Source organism: Thamnophis elegans, chromosome 9 (genome assembly GCF_009769535.1).
Source record: "Thamnophis elegans isolate rThaEle1 chromosome 9, rThaEle1.pri, whole genome shotgun sequence".
Classification (NCBI taxonomy): Eukaryota; Metazoa; Chordata; class Lepidosauria; order Squamata; family Colubridae; genus Thamnophis; species Thamnophis elegans.
This window is the reverse complement of record NC_045549.1, coordinates 46028377-46051283: the sequence shown is the minus strand read 5'-3', so window position 1 is coordinate 46051283 and position 22907 is coordinate 46028377. Positions and strand designations below refer to the sequence as shown.

Genomic DNA, 22907 nt, shown 5'->3' with positions numbered 1-22907 from the left:
CATCCTCTAGTAATTTGTATTCCTGGTGAATTTGGAATATTTGAATCCCTTGGATGGCTTAAAATGAAAATTTAAGCTTTTTTTTTTTTTTGCAATGGAAAAATGGTCTTCCATAATCGTTGTAAAGTATTCATGGATTCTTTGGATGGAACGCTGGTTTTAAAATACAGCCGGGAATCCTCACGTGGATACCACTTTCGCACTAAATCACCTAGCAGGAAGAAGGAAATGATTCCATCCCCACTTCTCGGCTGAATGGTACGTTCCGAGTCAAAGTCGCTTCCCTCCTGAACTGTTTGGTTAATTCCGAGCAGCGAGTCATATGAAGGAGCGCCCGGGTGGAAATCACGTGTCGGAGCAGCCTTTTTTAACCTCCTGAACTGGCGGCGGGAGCAATTGGGCTTGATCAGCTGGAAGGACGATGCGTAGTTGGGTGTTCGTAGCTGTGCTGGCCGCGACTGTGCTGGCCGTGCGAGCCTTGGACCCGGTGAGTTCGGAGGAGAGCTCTCCTCTTCCCTCTCGGCTTCTCAAGCCCTGGGCGGTTCTTCCTAAATAGTGAGAAGGGAGCTTAGTCTGTTGCGGGGCTGGAGTGGGAAACGGAGAACGAAGGGGAAACTCTCGAAAGCCCCGCCGTGTGAATTCGATTGGGGCAAGGGGAAAGGGGGTGGTACTGTCTCTGCTCGGCGGTCCGGGTCCCGGGTTGAAAGTAGGCGAAAGTTCTGCGCTGTAAGGGCTTTTCTGTTGTTTTTTGCTGGTTGCTGTACATCGCGCAAGAGAAATTATGTCATTTTAGGAGTTGAAGCAAACATTAGAAGAACTAAAGTTCTAAGAAAGAAAACATCAATACATTTTTAAAAAGTTCAGAGATGGTAGATTTGTTCCAGATTTATGCAAACGTAACAAAGACCCCGTGAAATTGGGGGAGGAGGTGTGTAGTTGATTGCGGTCATTACTTTCAGGGGGGATCTGCTATGACACAGCCAACTTATCAGAGCCAACTCTAGCCTAGTTTTTTTTAAAAAGTATTTAGTGTGAGTACATTGACACCAGGAGATCCCACAGCTTTGCAATAGATTGAAAAATTGTGGGGTGGGGGGAGTTCTGAAAAAAGACACTGGAGAAACTATTACAATGTTGTAATCAGAAAAATAACATTGAGCTTCCCTAGTCATAAATTGTGAGGAACTGAAAGCTCAGCTGATGCTTTTTCTAGATAGGAAAGAAGGTTATAATAGTTCAAGTAAAGGGTTCATGTGGAAAAATAAGATCCCATTTTATAAAAGAGTTGGAGAAAACAAACTTATTCCATACATTAGAGACAGAATATAGCGGCTTGATGGTCCTTAAATAAGGTGTGGTAACCTTTGCTTCCAGTGAAGATGGCCATTTCTTGTTTTTCCTGGTGAAGGAGTTGTAGGTCAACAAATCTGAAGAATGTCAATAGATGTTGAGAAAGGCTGTACTAAGAAGTCTTTAAAGTTTTATTCAAAAGATGGACCTTGTTAGTCAGATTGATTTCTTCCTAATTTTCAGTTGACTGGCAAAAAAAGGATTGGGCTGAAGGAGAAACAAATTTATAGTAACCACAAGCTTAGGTAGACAGTTTGCAGGTTGCTTCTCAGAAATATTAAAGCATGAATTTATATAAATGTAAAACACTCTCATGCAAGACAGTCTTCTCAAACACCAAATTAAACAGCATTTAGTAGTAACGTTCTACCCACCAACCTGAACTATTTGCCCATTTAGTTCAGTGACTATCCTCATATTCTAACAGTAGATTTCACTTTAAACTTTCTTTTTACTCAGTCCTGCAGAGAAACTGAAACATTACTTCTCTGCCTGATTGTATGGTTGCAAGAGAGAACGCCTGCATGTATCTTGTTCATAAATACAGTATTTACTGGGATTATATGCCATCAACCAAGTTAGATTAGCTTTCATCTTTTAAAAATGTTTATGGCTTTTTCCAATCCATGCTGACAAAATTCAGCTGAGCTACTCATCTTCTTTTAGCTTTTTGTAGCTTTTTTCCTCTGACTTTGCTATCACATCTTAAATTATTCAGATGTCCAGTGCTTGCTTGTTCAGATTCCTAATTGCATTTAAGCATTATTTTTAGCCCAATTTTGTTTCTAAAATTTTCATGAGCTACTTTACTTGTAGCCCATACAAAGATATTCATTATCTGAACATTTTTTTCTTCTATTTTATTTTTTACATGCTTACAAATTATTTTAATTACAGTGTGTGAAAGTTCAAACATGCTCAGAGGAGTAACAATTAAACTTGCAGTGATTTTATGATTCATAAAATTCCTGTTTCTGTCTTTCTGGTAATGTTGTCAGAATGGTTCTGGCAATAACATTTTGGCTTGAAATACCAACATATTAATGCCCCATGTGGGGATATATGATAGTACTCCATGTGCCCATTTTAGGGATATGCAACTGCAATTTTTCTTATTTTATTTTCTGGCAGATCAGGGGAATTGGGACAGTAGTGCAGTGAAGTTTTAATGAAGAGTTTTGTGGCTTGTTTGCTTGTACTTAAGAACAGAGGATCAAAGGATCATATCTCAATTCAGGAAGCAAACATATAGTCTTCCCTACACATACCAAAGATATGCAGCCTTAATATTTCACAAAACCAGAGTATATAATTAGGAACAGGAAAAATCTGTGTAACTTCAGATTTAATGAGTTTGTACAGTGGAACCTCGGGTCACAAAACGTTCTGACCACGACCAAATCGGGTGCCGACCAAAAGGTCCGCTAAATGTTTCACTCTGTTTACAAACACATCCTCCGGTGGTAATCAATCACAGCTGCAGCGATTTCCCCTTCCCTGCCTTTTTTTTTTGTGCGCGCACACACAGTCTTGCTTCTAGTTACGACCAAATCAGGTACCAACTGAAGTCCTGGAACAGATTACAGTCATGACCGGAGGCTCCACTGTACTTTTCTGGATGCATCTTTGATCTTGCTGCATTTTTCTCTCTGTATATTTTAGAAATATGAAACTACCTTGATAAATAATTCATTTTCTTGCATGTTCTGATTTGAGATGCCTTTCTCTTATAAATACAAATACCTTCCAACATACTTAGCATATTACTTATATATTACTTTATATTCATTAATATTTAATTTCTTGAATAAATACAGTATAGAGTTTTGCTTACCTGAAAGGAATGATGTATAAAAGATACATGAGCCATATGTAAAATGATATACAATTAGAGATGTCCCTGCTACAAATTGCTTGTCTTTTAGAAAGTAGATGCCAAACTCCATTCCATAAATGTAATCTGGTTTCTGGCAGCCGATTATAGTCTCATGTAAAGTGCCTCTTCTTTCTTCCAAGGTCGCCTTTCTTTCCTATTATTTGCTGCAAAATCATGTTTGCAAAAGCTGAAGCTGGTATGCCTGCAAACATAGCTTTATCTTGGCCATCATCACATTCCCTGATGGTGGAAGACATATGAACCCCACAAATGACAAGAACTGTACATCATGATTTTCTGACTGGATCCCTTGTAAGGCATACCTGCTGGAAATGAGAGAGGAAGAAAACAACTGGGACATTTCTTGCCCCAAAATAAATGCTACTTTACAGATGCACAACATTTTAAGGAAGAATGTACTGTACCACTATCTCCAGTTCTGGTTTTATTCCCCTTTTTATGTTGTTACTCCTGCAATTTTGAAGCAACAGTTGCTTTGTAGTCTTATTAATGAACATGTATGTTACCCTTGCCATATGAGATGCCTTGTTCATGCAGAGTTTCTCAATGTTGTAAAATTCCCACCCTAATATATTCTTAGGTGCAGCACCGGAAACTAAATTTTTGCATTTCTGCTAATGAATATCATTGAAGTGGGCTATGGAATGGGAAGATTACTACACTACTATTTAATATTGAGTTGCATAGAAAGTTGTACTTCATTGCCTTTTCAGGTTTGTTAAGCCTATAGAGGCAAGATGCCCAAGGCTAATTTTCTTTTCCCACAGAAGATAAAACAAGATTCTTTCATATCAAATGAAGATTCTTTCATTTGATTTTATTTTTAAATGTTTACTGGGTTGTCTGAAAAAAATCCAAGCCTGAACTGTTGTCACCATTGTGTCTATTTTAGTTGCATAATCTAGTTGAGTGATATTTCTAAAGACCTATGTTTTTGGCTTCTCCATGGATTTAGAGGTACACATGTTATCAGCAACAGAATATTTTTGTGAATGTGATCTACATAATATTGCATTTTATACTGGATTCATTCTGATTTCCAGTGCCACATTTCTATATTTTTGTTAATGAAGTTAATGAAAACATTGAATGAATTAATGTACATTTGAGGAGGACAAATATTCTGACTAAATGCAGTCAAAGAGGAATTTATTTAATATGGGTCTTTCCCCAGCTTCATTCATGGAAAGTTGTTATCTTCTCCTGCCAGCCCCTCTATTTGACATCAGATTGTAGTAACACTTGGCAAGCCAAGAAAAAATTCTACGAGCTTCTGGGAGGAAAGAAATTATACAAAATAGAATCCCAGAATAAAAGGATAAATATATGCGTTCCAGGATAATGTTGCAGGATCCAATCTGAGTCTGTCACTGGGGCAAAGATTTATTCTTCCAAGTTTTTATGCAGTGCTGTAGTCCCTCAAAGTAGAACCTGTTTCTGTTTAACTGGTAATAATTTATCTCAGTAAACCATGTATAAATTAGCCTTATTCTATTTAACATAGTATCCTAATTAACATGATGCCTTAACTACCTTATTGCTAGAGATTTTATATCAAAGAAATGAAGGAAATCTGTAATAACTTGAAGCCTGGAAAGGACTAGATTAGTGGATAATCTAGAGATCTAGACAAGATACGTTTATAGAAATTTCTAAATAATTACAAGATCTAAATATCTTTTTCAATAACTGAAGTCCACTCAAAAAAAGCTTCACTACAATCTACTATGATATTAACGTGAACTCATTTTCTCACCTATAAACTGAACTTGTACTCTCATCAATGCAACTTTGTGTTCTCACATATACATTAATACTGTGATGGCAAACCTATAGCATGCATGATGGAAGTGGCACATAGAAGCATCTTTCCAGGCATGCCAGCCATCCCCCGTTGCTCTTCCAGGTTTCAGCGCGCACATGCACACCGGCCAGCTGGTCTTTGCATATGTGGGAGCCCAGAAAGCAGGAGAGCAGCTCCCAGGAGCACATGTGTACACTGGGAAGCTGAGCATCCAGTTTCCAGCATGCACATGTGCACCGGCTGGTCTTTGCGCACGCATGCCTGCCAGAAACCGGAAGGCCAGGAAACTGGCACACATGCGCGTACCAGAAATGCATGTGCATGCTGGGAACCAGAAGCTTCTCTTCCGGTTTCTGGTGCTCCCACGTGCATATGGCACTCGGTGCCAAAAAGGTTCGCCAAAATTGCATGAATGTATGGACCTAATCCATCAACTCAACTCTTTGTTAGATAAGTCTGCTTCTTCATAAATGGAAAGATTAAAGGCATATTTAATTTATACTTCATATTTTTTTAATTGCTCATCTTCCTCAGAGAGGGACTTTTGGAAATACTCTGACAAATCTGATATTCTCACTTTTTACTGAGGGTTGGATCATAGAAATTCCAGATTTCACATTATTGAAAATTTTATGAATGTATATTTTTAACACAAATATTCAAAAACATAAACACTGATTTAGTGGGCACAAGCTAATTTATAAGGATAATCTTTAAAGTGAGTAGCATTGTTGCAGTAGTTATTCTAACAAACCATAATGTTGACATAAAACAATTCTAACATATTCCAAAAAGAAAGGTCATCTTTTGATTTTACATTTTGTAATTTATATTAATTTTAGTTATTCCTAATGTTAGGGAACACTTGTTAATTTTTCAGAGAATTCTAGGACAAGTTAATGATCCTAGTTTTAGAAAAGAATACCAAAACCTATTGGTTAAACAAGAAGAGCCTGTTGGCTCCAGAACATTTGTACTTCTACATTTATTTTACTAGCTAGCAAATGATTGTGGTAATTGGGAAGCTATAATTGTTTGTCTCAGTTTAAAACTAATTGTTAGTCTCCAACTCAGATAAACTGAGAGCTGTTCTTAATTTATAACCAAAATAGCTTGTTTGTAATCCTCTCTTCAACTACTAAAAGTCAGAAAGGAAAACTTTCAGAACTTCAGATGTCTCCAGTGTCTACATTAGTAGTTGTTTCAATGGTGAGTCTGAATTAGTGCACCATATTCTACAGTAAAGAGCTTTCCAACTTTATAACTTCCTATACAGCATGCTTTTCTGTAATTAAAGGCTTATGCACCAACCAGGAACAGTTTTGCAACACAAAGTAAAATACGCTGATGGCTACATGACTTAATTCTTGCACTGTGTGTAGGATTGAACCTTCACTTCCTTTTTTCCTATTACAACAAGAGAAGGTGCTAGGACTCTGTAAATGTTTTGTATTTCACCTATATAAAAAAGCAGCTACTTAAAAAGGCTTTTATTTTATTTCTAGTTTGCTGAAGATTGCAAAATACATGAATATCCTCCAGATGGACCAACGTATGTAATTTACTAACATCTCTTCTGAAATTTGCAGATGTAAAGAGAACCTGGTTTAATTAGATAGGAATTTTGAATTGTTTGTACTCTATCAAAATTATACTACAAAGAAAATATACTACAAATTATACTACAAAGAAAATTAGGATCATCTTGTATTGTCTAATAAACATACCTGATAAAGGTAGTCCTTGACTTAGGACCAGTTGCTTAGCAACTGTTTGATGTTCCAACAGCCCCTCCCCATCTGCAGATCATGTGGTCATGTTTTGGATTCTTGGGAACTGGCACGTGTTTGTGATTGTTTGCAGAGTCCTATGGTAATGTGTCCACAACTTACAATGTTTTTGGCCAGAAATTAGTGTTTATTTTCAGTTTCAGGCAAAAAAATGTCCATTGTAGACAATGGATTCACTTAATGACTATGGTGATTCACTTAGATGCTCTAAAAAGGTAAAAAAAATCGGACATGATCACATGATGACCCACTTAACAGCACAACTTAACAACTATATATCTGGAATACATGTGATGGTGGGGTTAGAACGGGGGTGAAATCGAGCAGGTTCTGACAGGTTCTGGAGAACCAGAAGCTGAAATTTTGAGTAGTTCAGAGAACCAGCAAATGACACCTCTGGCTGGCCCCAGAGTGGGGTGGAGATGGAGATTTTGCAGTATCCTTCCCCTGCCATGCCCACCAAGCCACAGCATGCCCACCAAGCTATGCCCACCAAGCCATGCCCACAAAACCAGTAGTAAAAAAAATGAAGTTCACCACTGGGTTAAAGAGTAGTTCTTGTTAATTCTCTTTAGAAATAATAATAAGTTTCTCAAGACAGAAAACAATATTTGCCTGTTTCAATAAATATTAGGGAAATAACTCTGTTTCATATATGAAGCACCTGTCTTAAATATTGGTGAATTAAAACTAGACAGGTAAAATAATGACAATAGTATAAGAAATAATAGATTGGAAATTAGCAGTTTATATGTAACAGTTTCATTCAGAAAGTTATGGAAATTCATTGTTTTTCAGGTATAAAGGAACAGTTCCTGAATATGTCATAAATCTTGACCTGCCACCAAGTGAGAGATGGGTCCAGGTGGTACGTGACAAAAAAAATGAGGTAAGGAACACAGCAGAAAGAATAAAGTATCTTTGTCTTTCTGAGAGAGTTATGATTTAATTAATTTGAATTATCATCGCTAATATCCATACTATTAAAAATGCCCCCCAAAATTAGGTGAAAAGCTGTACAATGTTTTTGCACATTGAAGTCAAGCCATTTGATAAATTGGCAGTTAGGATAAGTCCTCTACAATATCCTTCTCCATTTTGGTCCAGTCAAGAGCCTGTAAACTAGTGTTTCTGGATATTCACTATATCTGCAGGTCATCCTGTGGAAACAATTATAAGGGAGTCTGTCTTCCTCAGTTATCCAGAGTAACATTGTAATATATGTAATTGAAATCCAAACGAATTTCCTGAGTAGTTGGTTCTACAGAATAAGAGTCTGCAAGTGGAATAAGTTTCTAAATGTGACAAAATAGGCATGAATAAGTATGACCAGGTAGCAGCAATATAGGTGCCTTCCTACATCAACCCTTGCACCCTCATTGTCACTTTCCAGGTTGAAATGAGGCAGAGAAGGTGTGAATAGATTCCCACTTCAAAGCTTTTTTAGTTACACAAAATGAAGGTTCAAAGTGCCTATGTAAGAATAAATCAGCAGTTTTGAAAATTGTTGTACATTATTTATTGCACTTATTTATAATATTTGATATATTTCCATTTAATTGGATCTTGCATTCCATTCCATTAACATAGGTTAATCTCTCGTCTTTTCTTACATTCTTCTAGTTAAAGATTGTAATGAAGACTATTAAAGATATTGTATTGACATTCATCCCTAATGAGAAATTTGTAGCATCTCTGGAGTCAAAAATAGTGAGTATATTTTCTACGTTCAATTTGGGGAAGAAATTAAACCAAGTGTAACATTCTACCTACTACTTACGAACGAATGATACCAGCAGATGGAGACTTATTAATAATTATATACGTGACCTGCTGTTTAAGAATATAATCTCAACCAGTAAGTATAGTGCCTCTTCCTCCCAAAATAAGACTACTTTTCCAAGCAATCTAATGATTTTTAATCAGCACAGTAGATTTTCCATACTGTATTAAAGTACAAGTCTCATTAGTACCCCAAATTTGCTAACTCTTGTTTGGAACATAAAGGAATAATCCAATTTGATTATCTATTGGCGCATTATACCAACTAACAATAGTGGTACCAGATTTCATTGTTCATTGATCCAACCTAGAGTAGCCATACAGAGTAGTCTGGGCATGTTCTATACAACAAAGTGGATCTTTTTCTAACTGTGGCACAAAACCGAAACTTATTTATGGACAATTTCATTTATCAGCATAAATATAACATACTATATTTATGCTGATAAATAAATAAAGGGAGACTAAATATAGCAAATGTAACAAAAAGGCAACAGTAAAAAATATTGGGTTTCTGTCTGGATGGTCTCTTGTGACGAGCCTAATGACAGAGAGTGGAAGTGTGACCTTCCTCCCATACTTGGGCATACCAGGGGTTGTGACTTTGTTATGGGAGTTAATATAATAATGGGTGATTAAAATAGCAATAGCACTTAGACTTATATACCGCTTCACTGTGCTTTACAACACTCTCTAAGTGGTTTACAGAAAATCAGCATATGGCCCCCAACCATATGGGTCCTCATTTTACTGATCTTGGAAAGATGGAAGGCTGAGTCAACCTTGAGCCAGTCAGGATCGAAGGAATCGAACCCCTGGCAATGTGAGCAGATTTGGCTTGCAGTACTGCATTCTAACCATTGTGCCAAGATAATGAAGGGGAACAGAAAAGGGAAACATAAACTTGACATGCCCAATATCAGTTTTAAACTGCATGCTTAAAGTCATTTTGCTCCACATATTTAGCCATCATAAATCATTCTCTTCCATTTTCCTACTGTGACATTTTCTTTTCAAACAGAAGGCTCTTACTAAAGCAGTGCAATATGTTACTTTATAAAATAATAGTTTAAAATAATACTTTATTGGTTTGAGATGGCCTTCAACTGACTTGCTGGATTCAGAGAAAAAGACAGAACCATGTAGAATTTAGAACTTTCAGCAGTTTTGGTTTCCTTAGAAATAAAGTATTCTCATGTTTCTTTGGTTGACTTGTTCTCGAAAGTCCATAGCCAAATGACTGTCTTCATTGTCTTCAATTGGATTTTAATTTTTCCTGTTCTTTATCATCCTTATGTGAACATTTTGCAGTGATTCAGACATTGCAGTCAATGAAATAACAATAAAAGAAGGGTTGTATTGGAGTTTATACTTTTTCAGCAATTTCATCTATTCTGAAGTACAACAGCGTTAGTCTTTTTCTTTCAAAGAAGAGAGAGAAGGGGAGGGAGGGAGAGGGGGGGGGGAGAGAATAATTGCAGTACTTCTACCAATGAAATGAACTGAAATTATATGAGTGGTTCCTTAGACTTCCTTATGCTGAAATAATGAGTGGCAGTTGTGCTTAACTTTCTGAATGATCCAAGGGCTGCACTAGGCAGGCAAAAGTACATTAGCGTGGAAAAAGATTACAGACATGGCAAGGGATAGTATTTTTTGTAATGTTTGGTGAGTGGATTGAGGAGGGACTCATTGGTTTGTGTTACGTGTATTTTAGCTTAGAGTAGAATGTTTATATTTCTTGCCTGAACCTGTGAGAAAATACATGTGTAATTTTATCACTAAAATAGCGGCTGCAGCAAAAGCTATTCAGGAGCCAAAGGTTGATTACTGCATATTACCCTGAGTGAAATAATTAGAGCTTAAAAAATAAAGTTGATTTTTTTTTAGCATACATCGTTATAATTTGCCAAATCTAACTAACTAATTTATGGTTTCCTTTTAGGGTTGGTTATGCTCTACCCTTCCCTATCCTTTCAATGAAGAAATAAAAGGCATTGCTTCTGCTATTGATGCTCCTTTAGGTAATTTCCATATTCCTGTAATATTTGACTTTCAAATATATAGGTTCCTTTGTTGCCTCATTTTAGCTACTCCAGTAGCTAAGGTTCTGTGCTGAGGGTTCCAGTAAGGGCATGGAACTTCAGTGCCCAGATGTACAATCTGCATGTACTAGAGAATAGGCATAAAACCAGATAATTAATTCAAATGAAGAAATGCTAAATCCATTAATAACTTCCATTAAATATCAGTCAACAAACACTGGGTGGAATCTCAAGTGTGCATTGTATTTTCTCTAATTTTCATGCAAGAAGCATAATGTTTAAAGCAAGTTTTAACTTCATGTATTGGTATATCTGATCTCCTTTGCCCTATAACCTTTTCCTTGTTTTTCAGAAATTGCAAAATTGGTTATTTTATAATTCAGAAAGGCATGCTAGAAAATTTATGCAAATGCAAATAAGGTCAGATAAGAAAGCTTATAAATTCTTTTCATAGGCAGCTAAATATTGTGTGAGATAGATCTGATGTAGCTTCTAATGAGTCTCAGACTAAGAGAAAGGATTAGCACCTGGGATTAGTGTTGCCAGATTATATTTCTTGCTTTGCTTTGTACAGATCATCTAAATATTTTATTGACAATTCAGTAATCTCTGCTTCTTCTCTCCCATTATGTAGGTGATGTTGTTGTGTTCAACATCTTCTATGAGATCTTCACGGTGTGCACATCCATAATAGCTGAAGACAAAACAGGTAGGCAATGCATAGCTATTGTGATTCATTTGAGAATGCAATCCCAAAACATACGGAGCACCACTTGAAACACCATCGGCATTGACAAAATCACAACCAGTTAGTGTAAAAGCCACCATACCTTTTTCAGTGCCATTGTAACTTCAAACATTTACGAAATGGATGGTTGTAATTTGAGGATTACCTGTACTAAGGCAATAAGGCCTGGTACTGTGCCTAGGGCCCAAAGGGTGTGAAGGGTCTCCTGGTTGTGTTAACAATCATCAATAGTGATATCTCCCTCAGCAGCTATGTATTTTACTTTCTGTACTTATGAGGAGAATTTGTTTTTAACTTATTTTAATGTATGCTGCCTATTTGTTGAGATGGTTGCCCATCAAAATTGAGTAAATACATAACGATTAAACATCTCTTCTCTTAAAATTTGTTTTCTTTGTTTTCCTTTTCAATCAGGAAAGTTATACCATGCTAGAAATCTTGATTTTGGACTGTTTCTTGGGTATGTAATAATTGCAAGATTATTATTATACTTCTTTCTGAATGTTGGTATTATTTGTGTCTTCAGCATAGTGATGTTTTCCATTTTTCTTTAAGACCGTGTCTGATTGAAATTACTTGACAATGCATATTAAATCTCCCATTTACATATGAACTGAAATTGAGGGTTAGTTTGTATATTAGGCCCTACATATTATCTAAATTTGATATCTAATAGCAAAAATATCAGTGCAAGTATTTGCAATTTCAAGGATGCTAGAATCAATCTATCTATTTAATTCTGGGTATAAAACTAGAAGGCCACCACAGTTTTTACAGTATTTCCTGCCTGAGTATGTAAGTTTTGTGTTTTAATCTGTAATGCATTGTCATCCTGTTTTGTTTTGATCCTAATAATAGACAAGGTACTAGGGAGTCCTGGTTTTTCTTAACAGGGTTAGCCAAAGCTTTATGTTCTACATAGCATAGAAGAATTTTAAGATTTAATGCTTGGTATAAAATTCAGTGGGTGCTAATGAAAAACAAGACTGAATGGGATGAGGAAGTTGACAATGTATGTAAACTTTTCCATTAACTATTAAGACAGATGTTACACCTGACTAATAGAGAAAAGAAAGTGACATACACAGGCTGTTCTACATAATAATTTTTGACAAACTGGACAAGTTGTTGAATATATTATATTGATATAAACCCATTCAAAATATGAGAGATGGTTAGCTCAAAGATGATGGTTAGAGTGACATATTAAGACTAAGGAGATGTAGGTTCAAATCCTAATTCAGGCAAGAAGATCATTGGTTATGTAGACCAATCACAATCTCTCAGTTAAACTTCGAATAGGAGAAAATTGGATCCTCTACAAATAACTTTGAATGCACTGTTTAGAAGAAATATCCTTCTGTGATATTTCTAAATTAAGATTTATAGATCAGCCTGTTGTGAAGATTGACAAGGGATGATATTATATCCCTTGTTCTCATAAAGAAACACGGAATGAAGCCGCAAATATTGACTGATCTAGATCTTGAGATTTAGCCTTTGACCAGAGAGAAGAAAACTCCAATTTTCATAGCTTTCACCAAAAGGTGAAGCTCAGAGGTTATGTAGTTCTTTTTAGTTTTTTTTCTATTGAATGAAGCTGCCCAAAAGGAGTCCATTTAGTTTTGTATATATATTTATTTCTTATATTTAATTTTCTTTCTCCCATGTAGGTGGGATGTACAAAATAGTTCCTGGTATACAACACAGAAGCTGAAGCCATTAATGGTATCATTGGATTTTCAGAAAAACAATAAAACAGTATTTAAATCTGCAAATTTTGCTGGCTATGTAGGAATGGTAACTGGAGTTAAACAAGTAAGTGTCCATCTATCTATCTATCTATCTATATAGTGTAAATGGCATTCTGATTTTAATAGTACAGAAAGTTCATAATTTATTACTCTCAACCTGAAAATATTTAAACTCAGGTGGGCAGGTGTCCAGTTTTTCTTTTTTGTGACTAACAGTCGAAGTCTGCCACAGAACTTGCAAAGCATAAAGTGTGCAAACTTTCACTATTTGAAAAAAGAGTCTGCTCTTATTTTTCCCGTTGATTTATTGCAACATATATAAAAATCAATCATTTTACCTTTCGTGCTCAAGTTCTGCAAATGTAACAGAGCAAATCAGACCAAATATTACATGACTGGAGAGATGAAGAGATTAATTTTGACCTAAAACTTCATTGGATTGTATTTTTGTTACATTCATGAGGTGTATTTATTTGACAGATAGGTTGACTAGGAAATGAAATTTGTATTCCTGCAAGTTTCTACAATCCTGGCTGCCACTGGAAGTGCTTCATGCACAAAGTCTGAGGAGAAAACAAAATAAGGCCACTTAACTTAATTTTCTACAAATTTGTTTGCTTCAGGTTGATGTTCTACAGTTTGGGCAGTGAGATGGAAAAATGGTTCAATTGTTGAATATTCCTCTAAATGTCAAGCTTCCTCCAAATTCATTTTTCTTATTGAATCAGAAACACCCTTCTCTGTTCTGAGGGATTATATGAGCAATTTTGAAAGAAACATGAAAATTTCAATTTCTCTCTCTTCTCTGCTCTGGTAATCTTGTCTTGTTCAGCTGGTGTAACAAATCTCAGTATAGTTGACAGTTAATGAAACCATCATTTTGCAGCCCCTGTGAAGGCACTATGAGCCTCAAGCATCTGACTGTCCTCTGTCATCAGAATTTCTAACTGGGTTCACACAGTTTATTGCTTCTCGTTTATTGATGGTTTGGGATTGGCAGTTCTTTGAACTGTGAACTTGTAAACAATGACTTTGAGTTTTGTGCAGATGAGCCAATTTTAGCTTACTAGTGATCCAGTGTTAAACAAGATATGATTAAATTAACACATGTGAATCATGTGAATCCAGTGATGCTGTTGCACATAACTATATAATAAGGCATAATTTGCTTATTTAAGCAACCCTCATTGTCTGAGTTTATGCAATTTGCTAAGCCAAACTGATTTACAATTCATGGAGGCTGATGTCATTGTAAACAAGCATCTACACTATAATTTAATCCATTGTGTGAAAAACTATGTACATAAGCATGGTGACCTATGGTTTGTTTAATTGTGCCTTATTGCATAATTTATAATTGATTGGGTTTGCACATCATTGCAAGTCAGAACTCATTGCTTATGGTCACAAGGGGAGATTCAACATTTTATTCCAAATCAAAGGATCACACAATCATTTAAAGCAAGGGTGCTCAATCTTGACAATTTAAAGATCTGTGGACTTTAATTCCCAGAATTGGCTGAGTCTTAACATTATTGAAGTTGGACACTCCTGATTTAAAGTGATTTATTAAAAGAATCATAGTGTATGTAAATAGTGGAGCCCATTGTAAAAGGAAGTCTGCTAGTCATATTGAACTCCTTTATGGAAGAATCTTTATGAGATATGATAATATTATAAATGAAATTACTTTATTCAAGTAATAGTTGCATTAATTGGCTTCTGTTTTAGGGGATATTTACATTAACCATGAATGAGAGATTCAGTCTTGATGGAGGTTACATTGGTGAGTATCCCTAATGAACTGTTCTTGTCTAATGAGAAAATATCAAGAGAGAGTAATTTTATTAAAAACTGAATCCTAAATCCCTCAGATTATCAATTATGTCTGATGTCAGAATTGAAGACAAATAGCATTAAGATTCAAAAGATGAATAGAATTAATGCTCTGAATCTTTTACAGGAGTCTTTGAGTGGCTTATTGGCAAGAGGGATGGTTGGTGGATGAGTTTTCTCACCAGAGTTGTGTTAGAAAACAGCACAAGGTAACATGTCAGATGCTTAAGCAGTTCAAGATAAATTCATTGTTTTGTAACTGCTGTAAAGTAGACAAAAACTTTTCTTTTACTTTCCTGCCTACACTCTTTTCCACTTCTTTTATCTTTCTTTTTAAATTTCATTCTGTATAATTTCATACTTATTTTTTTATTTATGTGAAAATCTTTTATAAAAATTATTCAAAAGTTGCTTAAGCAGTTAAGCAGCAGGCGTGACTTTATATTGGTGTTGCAAACTAATGCAGGTTTTTTTATATTTCTGTAAAGTTCTTGTTAATCATGTGAATTTTTACAATCAGCTTTTATCAAAAAATTAGGACAGGCAGACAAAATATATTGTGAATCATTTTATTTATGTAGATAATGATTGATTATTAACAAATTTTTCAACTCCTAGCAACCATATAAATAGATGTTCTCCATGACAGTCTATCCCTAACTTAATATTTCAGGTTGCATTCATCAGCACTGTAACGAAATCCATCAAGCTTGCTGCTAGTCTTCCTAGATTTCTCTTTCTTCCCATCTTTTCAAGCATTAGCATTGTCCCCAAAGACCTATGTCTTCTCATAATGTGTCCTAAGTAGGATAATTTGATAGTTCAGTCACTTTGATAATTTTATTTTCAATTCTAAGCCTGGTTGTTCTACCTGTTGTCATATAACATTCTACCTTTACATATAATTTTAGTCTCATTTTTTTATTGTGCTCCTTGACTTTTATTGCTAGAGCTTACAGATCTTTTGTATGTTTGACTATCAAGGTTGTGTAATCAACATAGCACAGGTTATTAAAGTTTGCTCCTCCAATTTTAAAGCCACATTCTTCTTCTTCCAATCCAGCTTCCCTTAATAGATAATTCAGTACAGTGATACCTCGGTACTCGTAGTTAATTGGTTCCAGGAGGCGCAATGAGTACCGAAAATGATAAATGATTTTTCCCATAAGAAATAATGAAGTAGGTCACAAGGCAGCTGACATTAACAAGTTCTGGCTTTTGAGTTGAGTACCAAACAACAATGAGCATCAGGACAAAAAATTTTGGGCAAAATGTGTTGCGTACCAAATTCAATAAGTTTCAAAGCAGTTGAGTACCAAGGTGCCACTATATATAGGTTGGATAAATAAGGGGAAAGTTAAACTCCTTTGCCAACTTGGAGCCAGTCTGTTTCATTGTGCTCTGCCTGAACTGTGGTTTCCTGACCTGTATATAGTATAAGTTTCTTGTGAGAACAATCAGATGTACTGGGATTCCCATTTTTATGAGCACATTCCACAATGTAATGTGAATAACACAGTAAAAGGTCCATTTATAATCAGTGAAGCACATAGCATCTTCTTTTTCATATTCTTTGGCTTTTTCTCTCGGTTTTCACTTGAATCATCAATGATATCTTGTGTTCTTCAGCCTTTTCTAAAGCCTGTTTGGACATCCAACACCTCTTTTTCAATGAAGGACTATAATTGGGTGATCCTAAGCATTATTTTGTTAACATGTGAATGTAGCTATCTTATGCATTGATTTATTTTTAAGACAATAGTGAATACAGCCGACACATCATGGTTGGCTTGAGTCATATTTTCTGACTTATACACAATCACAAGTTGATCTTGTGATCAAATTCTATTTTTCCTTTTTATTCTGATTGATCTTCATTGCTGCCACTGAATAGCAATATAATTGTTTATCATACAGGAAAGGAAGAATAGAAGCATAATCACTCCATGCACATGCGGAAATTTATCGCTAGTTTTTTCTTTTTCTTTCTTTTTTCGTTTCTACTATAATTTTGCACCGGTGAGGCCAAACCAATTTCATTGTATTTATTTTGTACAATGACAATGAAGACTATACTATACTAATAGGAGAAATCATCTATCACATTATTTAATTGGCAGCCAAAGAGCCACATTAGAGGCACATTAAGTCACAAGAGCTCTAGTAGTAGATGGACTAGAGGAAGTGTTATAAAGAGAATCTACTATTTGTATCCCTTGTGGTTTCTTAGGATCAGTTGCCATGGTTCTAATCCTTCTTAAATTAGCCATACTGTAACTATATCCTTCAGATACATAAAACTGCCATTTTTAGAACTGACACAGTGAATGGCTAATATTTCTGGGAGATACCAAGTTTGGTAAAGCTACTTGAAAAATTTTCAGTATCTCTTTGCTTCTTACCTGTTTTCTTAGGAACAATGCAATGCAACTTGTCTTTCCCTTTCTTTGTCTTTCGCAGTAGACCAATATGTCTCCATCTATCAAATTTTTTATTCTTATATACTGCTCTTTATGGTATATTCCCAAACTAGTCAGAGGTTATTAGATCCTTGGGTATAGGCATCTCTTCTCTCCCCACCGCCCCAAATCATGCCACTGAAACTTACAAATACTAATGACTTGGTAATCACTGAGATAACTTTCCCATTAATTTTTGCTGAGAAAATCAAGAGAAGGCTCATTAAATACCCCCTTTCATAGTCTCATGACTGCTGAAAATAATAGGATAGCACACACAGCCTCCACAAACATATTTCCTATTCTTGCTGTATACAAAGCATTTTGAAAGACTACCTTTTGTTTATAATGTGCATCTCACACCTGCTCCCTGTAATCATTGCATTGTTTCTCTTGTTGCATATAGTTATGAAGATGCAAAGGATAAATTGGCCAACACAAAGCTGCTGGCTCCAGCTTACTTCATACTAGGAGGAAAAAAATTGGACGAGGGTTGCATTATTACACGTTCTCGAACTGCTGCTTTAAACATTAAAAAGTACGTATGGTCACTAAGGAAAATATCACTGTTGCCTATAATAGCTTGTGTTAAAACAGCCATGTTGATACTTATAATATAATACAGGTATTTAGTTTTTGCATTTAGAATAGAGTAGAATAACAGAGTTGGAAGGAACCTAGTCCAACCCCCGGCCTAGGCAAGGAACCCTTCACCACTTCAGACACATGGTTATCCAATGTCTTCTTAAAACCTTCCAGTGTTGGAGCATTCACAACTTCCCAATTCCAGCAACCGTTCTTCATGTGTTTTAGCCGCCAGTCATTTGTTTTCAATCTCAAAGCTATGCTTTAATAGCTTTAACAGTTTTCTTTTTACGAAGAGGTGTTTCTAACTTTATGAGAGATCTGTTTGGAATGCACTTTTAAGAAATAGCTTGAATTTAGCTGCTAATGTTTTAGAAATATTGGGTCATAACTTTGGTAAAAAATGCTAATATTTATCTTTTATTTCAAGTTTGGACGCAAAGAACGGCAACTGGTTTGTTGTAGAAACCAATTATGATCCCTGGAAGCCACCACTTATTATAGATGACCGGAGACACCCTGCAATGAATTGCTTGAATAAAACGGGTCAAGAGGTAATGCTGTGTAATATGAAGGATAAACTATGCAGAGAATTACGGAGATTAATTTGATTCTCTATGCAAGCGGGTGTCAAGATGGAACTTAAAAGTAGCGTTAAAAGAACAACTGAAATTTGTAACAGTTATTCCATATAGTTAACAAATGTAGCCCAACATAACCATATTTGAAAATTCATATTTGCACTAAATCAAAGGATGGCTTTTATTTTACTTATAGATCATAGTTTATAGTCCACAATTTAAGCCCAAGATACATATATTTTCTTTTAATTTGTTTTAGGGCAGTAAACTAGTTTTAAACTATAGTTTGTTGCTTTATTGACTGGAATTATGATTTAATGGCAGTGCATGATTTATGAGTTTCTGACACGCTTTTGTGGAATGGCTGAACTTCTGAAACATGCAAGGGACAAAAGGGTTAGAAAGGAAAGGAAGTTTTTAAAAACCACTAATTTAACTAGCCATATCTATTACGACTGAGTCTTGTGTTAGCCAGGGCTAGTTCTTGTCTTGTTTAACAAATAATTAGTCTCCTCTATGAATGCAAACAATGTGGATAATGGAAATACCGTATTTTTCTGAGTATAAGACGCACCAAGGTTTTGAAGAGGCAAATTAAAAAAAAAGTAGGTAGGTAGATAGAGGGCTAGAGAGGGAGAGAAAGAAAGAGAAATACAGTAGGTAGGTAGGTAGGTAGGTAGGTAGGTAGAGAGAGTAGGTAGGAATAGAGAATAGGTAGGTAGGTAGGAAGGTAGGTAGGTAAATGGATAGAGAGAGAGAGAAATAGAGAGAGAGAAATACGGTAGGTAGGTAGAGAGAGAGTGCGTCGGTAGGTAGGTAGAAGGATAGAGAAATAGAAACAGAGAAATACAGTAGATAGGTAGGGAGAGAGAGAGTAGGTAGGTAGGTAGATAGAGGGATAGAGAGAGAAATACAGTAGGTAGGTAGGGAGAATGAGAGTAGGTAGGTAGGTAGATGTTTCCAGGTGTATTTATCCATGTGCTGGAGAAGGAAATCGCTGACAAACCTTAAGATTTTGTTTCTGCTGGCACAGGATTTGATCAATGTAATTCTCATCAGTTAAAGAGCTTTCCAAAAGGAAAAAAAAAATTTTTGCACTCTGCAAACCTCAGAAAAATAGCCTGTTTTTTGCAAAAATAGACCCGTGTTTTTGTTTTCAAATAAAAGGCATGAATAGCCTTGGGGGGGGGGGCTTGCAGAGTGCTCCTGGGGGGGACAAAAAAAAGCAAAAAACGGCCCTTTTTTGCAAAAAAAACATTTTGGCAAAAAATTGCATGCATAACCTTATGGAGGCTTATAAAGTGCTGCTGGGACGGGGGGGGGGCAAAAAATGACCCATTTTTTGCTCATCTGCCCTCCCCAGCCTCCAGCAGCTTTCTGAAAGCCTCCATAAGAGTATGCACAGCCATTTTGGTGAAGGGGGCGGGGCTTCAGAAGGCAAAAAATGCTGTATTCGATGTATAAGACACACCCAGATTTTCAGCCTCTTTTTTGAGGAAAAAAGGTCTGTCTTATAATCCAAAAATACAGTAATTTTCATTCTAAAATGGAAATAATTTTCATTCTAAAATTCAGCTAAAATACTTTAAGTTTGACTGACATAATAAACTAAAAGAGTCACAAGCCTAGAGTTGTTTGTTTAATTCTATAGCTGGCAGGGTAGCAGCATCTCAGAGCAAATTCTTGACTCTCCAAAACATTTAGGATGGGACACTTGTTGCTGAGATTGGATATTGGTTAATAGTATTCTGTACTACAGCTGCTCTAAAGATTAAAATAGAATTTTTAATTATTCAATCTTTACTCCTTTCCCTAACAGAAAATCGCATTACCAGGTTTATATAATGTTCTCTCCACAAAGCCTATACTCAACAAGGTAACTTTTCTTTATTTTACTTTTATTTATACCTCACCTTTATTTTTTTATAAACAAGCCTAGGTGACGAACATATCTAATAGTCCTCCTTCTCCCACCCCCCAGCAACAACTCTGAGGTGAGTTGGCTGAGGGAGAGTGATTGGCCAAAGTCACCCACAGGTTTGACACCCCTGGTCTAGCACATTATCTGTTTTTTGAATTAGTGTAAGCTTTTGTAATGGCAAGCAAATCTTCATAGTTTTTCTGAAGATTTTAACTCAAAATGGTTCTAGGTCAGGGATACAGTTTCTTTTTATAAAGTAAAAACTAGGCATTAAACTGGATTGTGACTGTAAACAACTGTGGCCTGAAAGCATAGTTAAATCAAGGCTTTGTTGTATTGCGACAAATCAGGCATATATCCATTTAATGTTTTACTTATCTTACTAACAGATATATGATAAAGCACAACAGCCCTAATGTGTAGCAAAAGCATTGAAAGGAAAGGGTTATTATTTTGAAAATCATTTGCTTTTATCATATTGGCAAACTAACATTTTTATATGAAACTTTCCCCCTTATTTAGTTGACAGTCTCAACCACACTTTTAGAAGTTTCTGAAGGCCAAATAGAGACTTATCTGAGAGATTGTCCAGACCCCTGCAGTCCCTGGTGAGGGCCACTCAGCCTGCAGAATACAACTCATGGAAGAGGATCCCTTGCTGGGTGAACAATGGCAGATGTTTTCCATTGCCAAGTACCTCTTCGTCTTCAGTGTGTCTTCAGAGAAACCTGGATTTAAGTGCTTGCAATTCAGCCAGCAAAATTAACCCAATCTGCTTTCCAAATGTATACTTTTCATTATATGAACCTTAAACAGGGTTTGGGGCTTCTGCTTCTTCCTCCTTAAACATCAGTTGATCCTTGGTTAGGCACAGTGTTACTAGAGAATTTCTTAGGGCAGGTATCTTATTGCAGTTTGCCCTATGTATCTTCATTCAGGAGTTGGTATGCAAGGTGTGTTTTAGACAGGTGTGTGTGGGATACAGTTTTAGGAAATTATGGCAGTTTGAACTGGTATTGTTCAATCCTTTGAAAGAACTCAGTGCTTGCCTTCTTCGGCTGCCACCTACTTTGGTACATCAATGTGTATTCCCAGCCTGAAATAATATTCTGGAGTTCTTACCGCCCTGTGCACCTGCAGACTTCCGCCTACTTCCAGGAGGAGAGAGCCATGAGAAAATCCAGCCCTGCCTCAGAGAAACAGCGTGGCACTCCTCTGCAGTTAGCAAACATGCCTGGAGCTTTCCAAGGTGTTGCCTCTGACATTCTTCAGACGTTCCCAAGTAGTCTGCATCTATAATTGTTTTTCATCTGCAGCCACAAATTTTAAACTAGTTGCATAACTTTAAGTAGTAATTATGAGTGAAGCCATATTGCTGTTTCCATAAACATTAATTGGCTAAGATGGCAGATGAATAGGAGTTTTTGGGCAGTCTGGTGAGGCCCTTGCTCTCTCTCACTGCAGTGTGACTTCCAGTTGGATAAGTAGAGTAGAAAGAGTGTCAGGTTGAGGCATATCAGTAAGTACAGCATGGTGGGTTCCAGTGCACTGACTCAGACTTGGTATATTTTTAGTGATACTACTTGTTAAAATATATACCCACTACCCCAGGATCACAACAAACTGAATGTTTCAGTTCTGTTAATTGAAATAAAAAATGTAACATTAATATGTACTTGAAAATTTTGCAATTAAAAAAATAAATTACATTGTGTTGTCTTATTGAAAGGAAGTAATATTGCAGTGATAAAGTGTGTCGTTGCAACTTCTAAATAATTTTTTTTTCAGTGTTTACTTGTGGAACATTTCTCATAAATTAAGCCTAGGATCCAGTTAATACATGGATCAGTTTTATTACTTGACTGCTTAATAAATTAAGCTTGATATCTTTTGATAATTTAAGAAATGGCCCTTTTAAAGCTACCCATACCCATATTTCATTGATTTGTTTGGTATCAGCAAATACTTCTATTATGGGTTGTATGAAGTTGAAGGGACGGGTAAGGCAGAGTAGCCTTCAAGGCATCAGTAAATGTGGAAAGTTTGGAGACTTCTTGTTCTTCTGAAAGAAAATTTGATGTAATTTGAGACACTGGTGCTTTACTCTCAGGCATGGGAGATTACCTGAGTGAGGTAAGTAAATGTTGGTACAGAAGAGAGCTTAATGTTTGAGGACTTAATGCCAAATAATCCAAATGATGTGAACTAACCTGACACTATCTCATTTGCAATTTTTATTTACTGCCTTAATGAGTAAGAATTTGCTTTCGCCCAACAAAACTTTTCTAAATATCTGACATGTATTTCCATAGCATGTTTAACTTGCTCCACTTGCTGATTAAACACAACCCACTC

At 36.0% G+C, this 22907-nt stretch overlaps 1 protein-coding gene across 1 annotated transcript; it reads left to right on the top strand.

Annotated features, from left to right (window-relative positions):
* The first annotated feature begins 319 nt into the window (after window positions 1-319).
* Window positions 320-22252, top strand: ASAH1 (N-acylsphingosine amidohydrolase 1). The gene is made up of 14 exons (XM_032224223.1): window positions 320-487; window positions 6557-6603; window positions 7640-7730; window positions 8465-8551; window positions 10569-10647; window positions 11303-11377; window positions 11831-11876; window positions 13090-13234; window positions 14902-14956; window positions 15134-15215; window positions 17872-18003; window positions 18481-18604; window positions 20451-20507; window positions 21075-22252. The coding sequence occupies exons 1-14, from the start codon at window positions 422-424 to the stop codon at window positions 21162-21164; spliced, it is 1176 nt and encodes a 391-aa protein (XP_032080114.1). The 5' UTR covers window positions 320-421; the 3' UTR covers window positions 21165-22252.
* The last annotated feature ends 655 nt before the right edge of the window (window positions 22253-22907 follow it).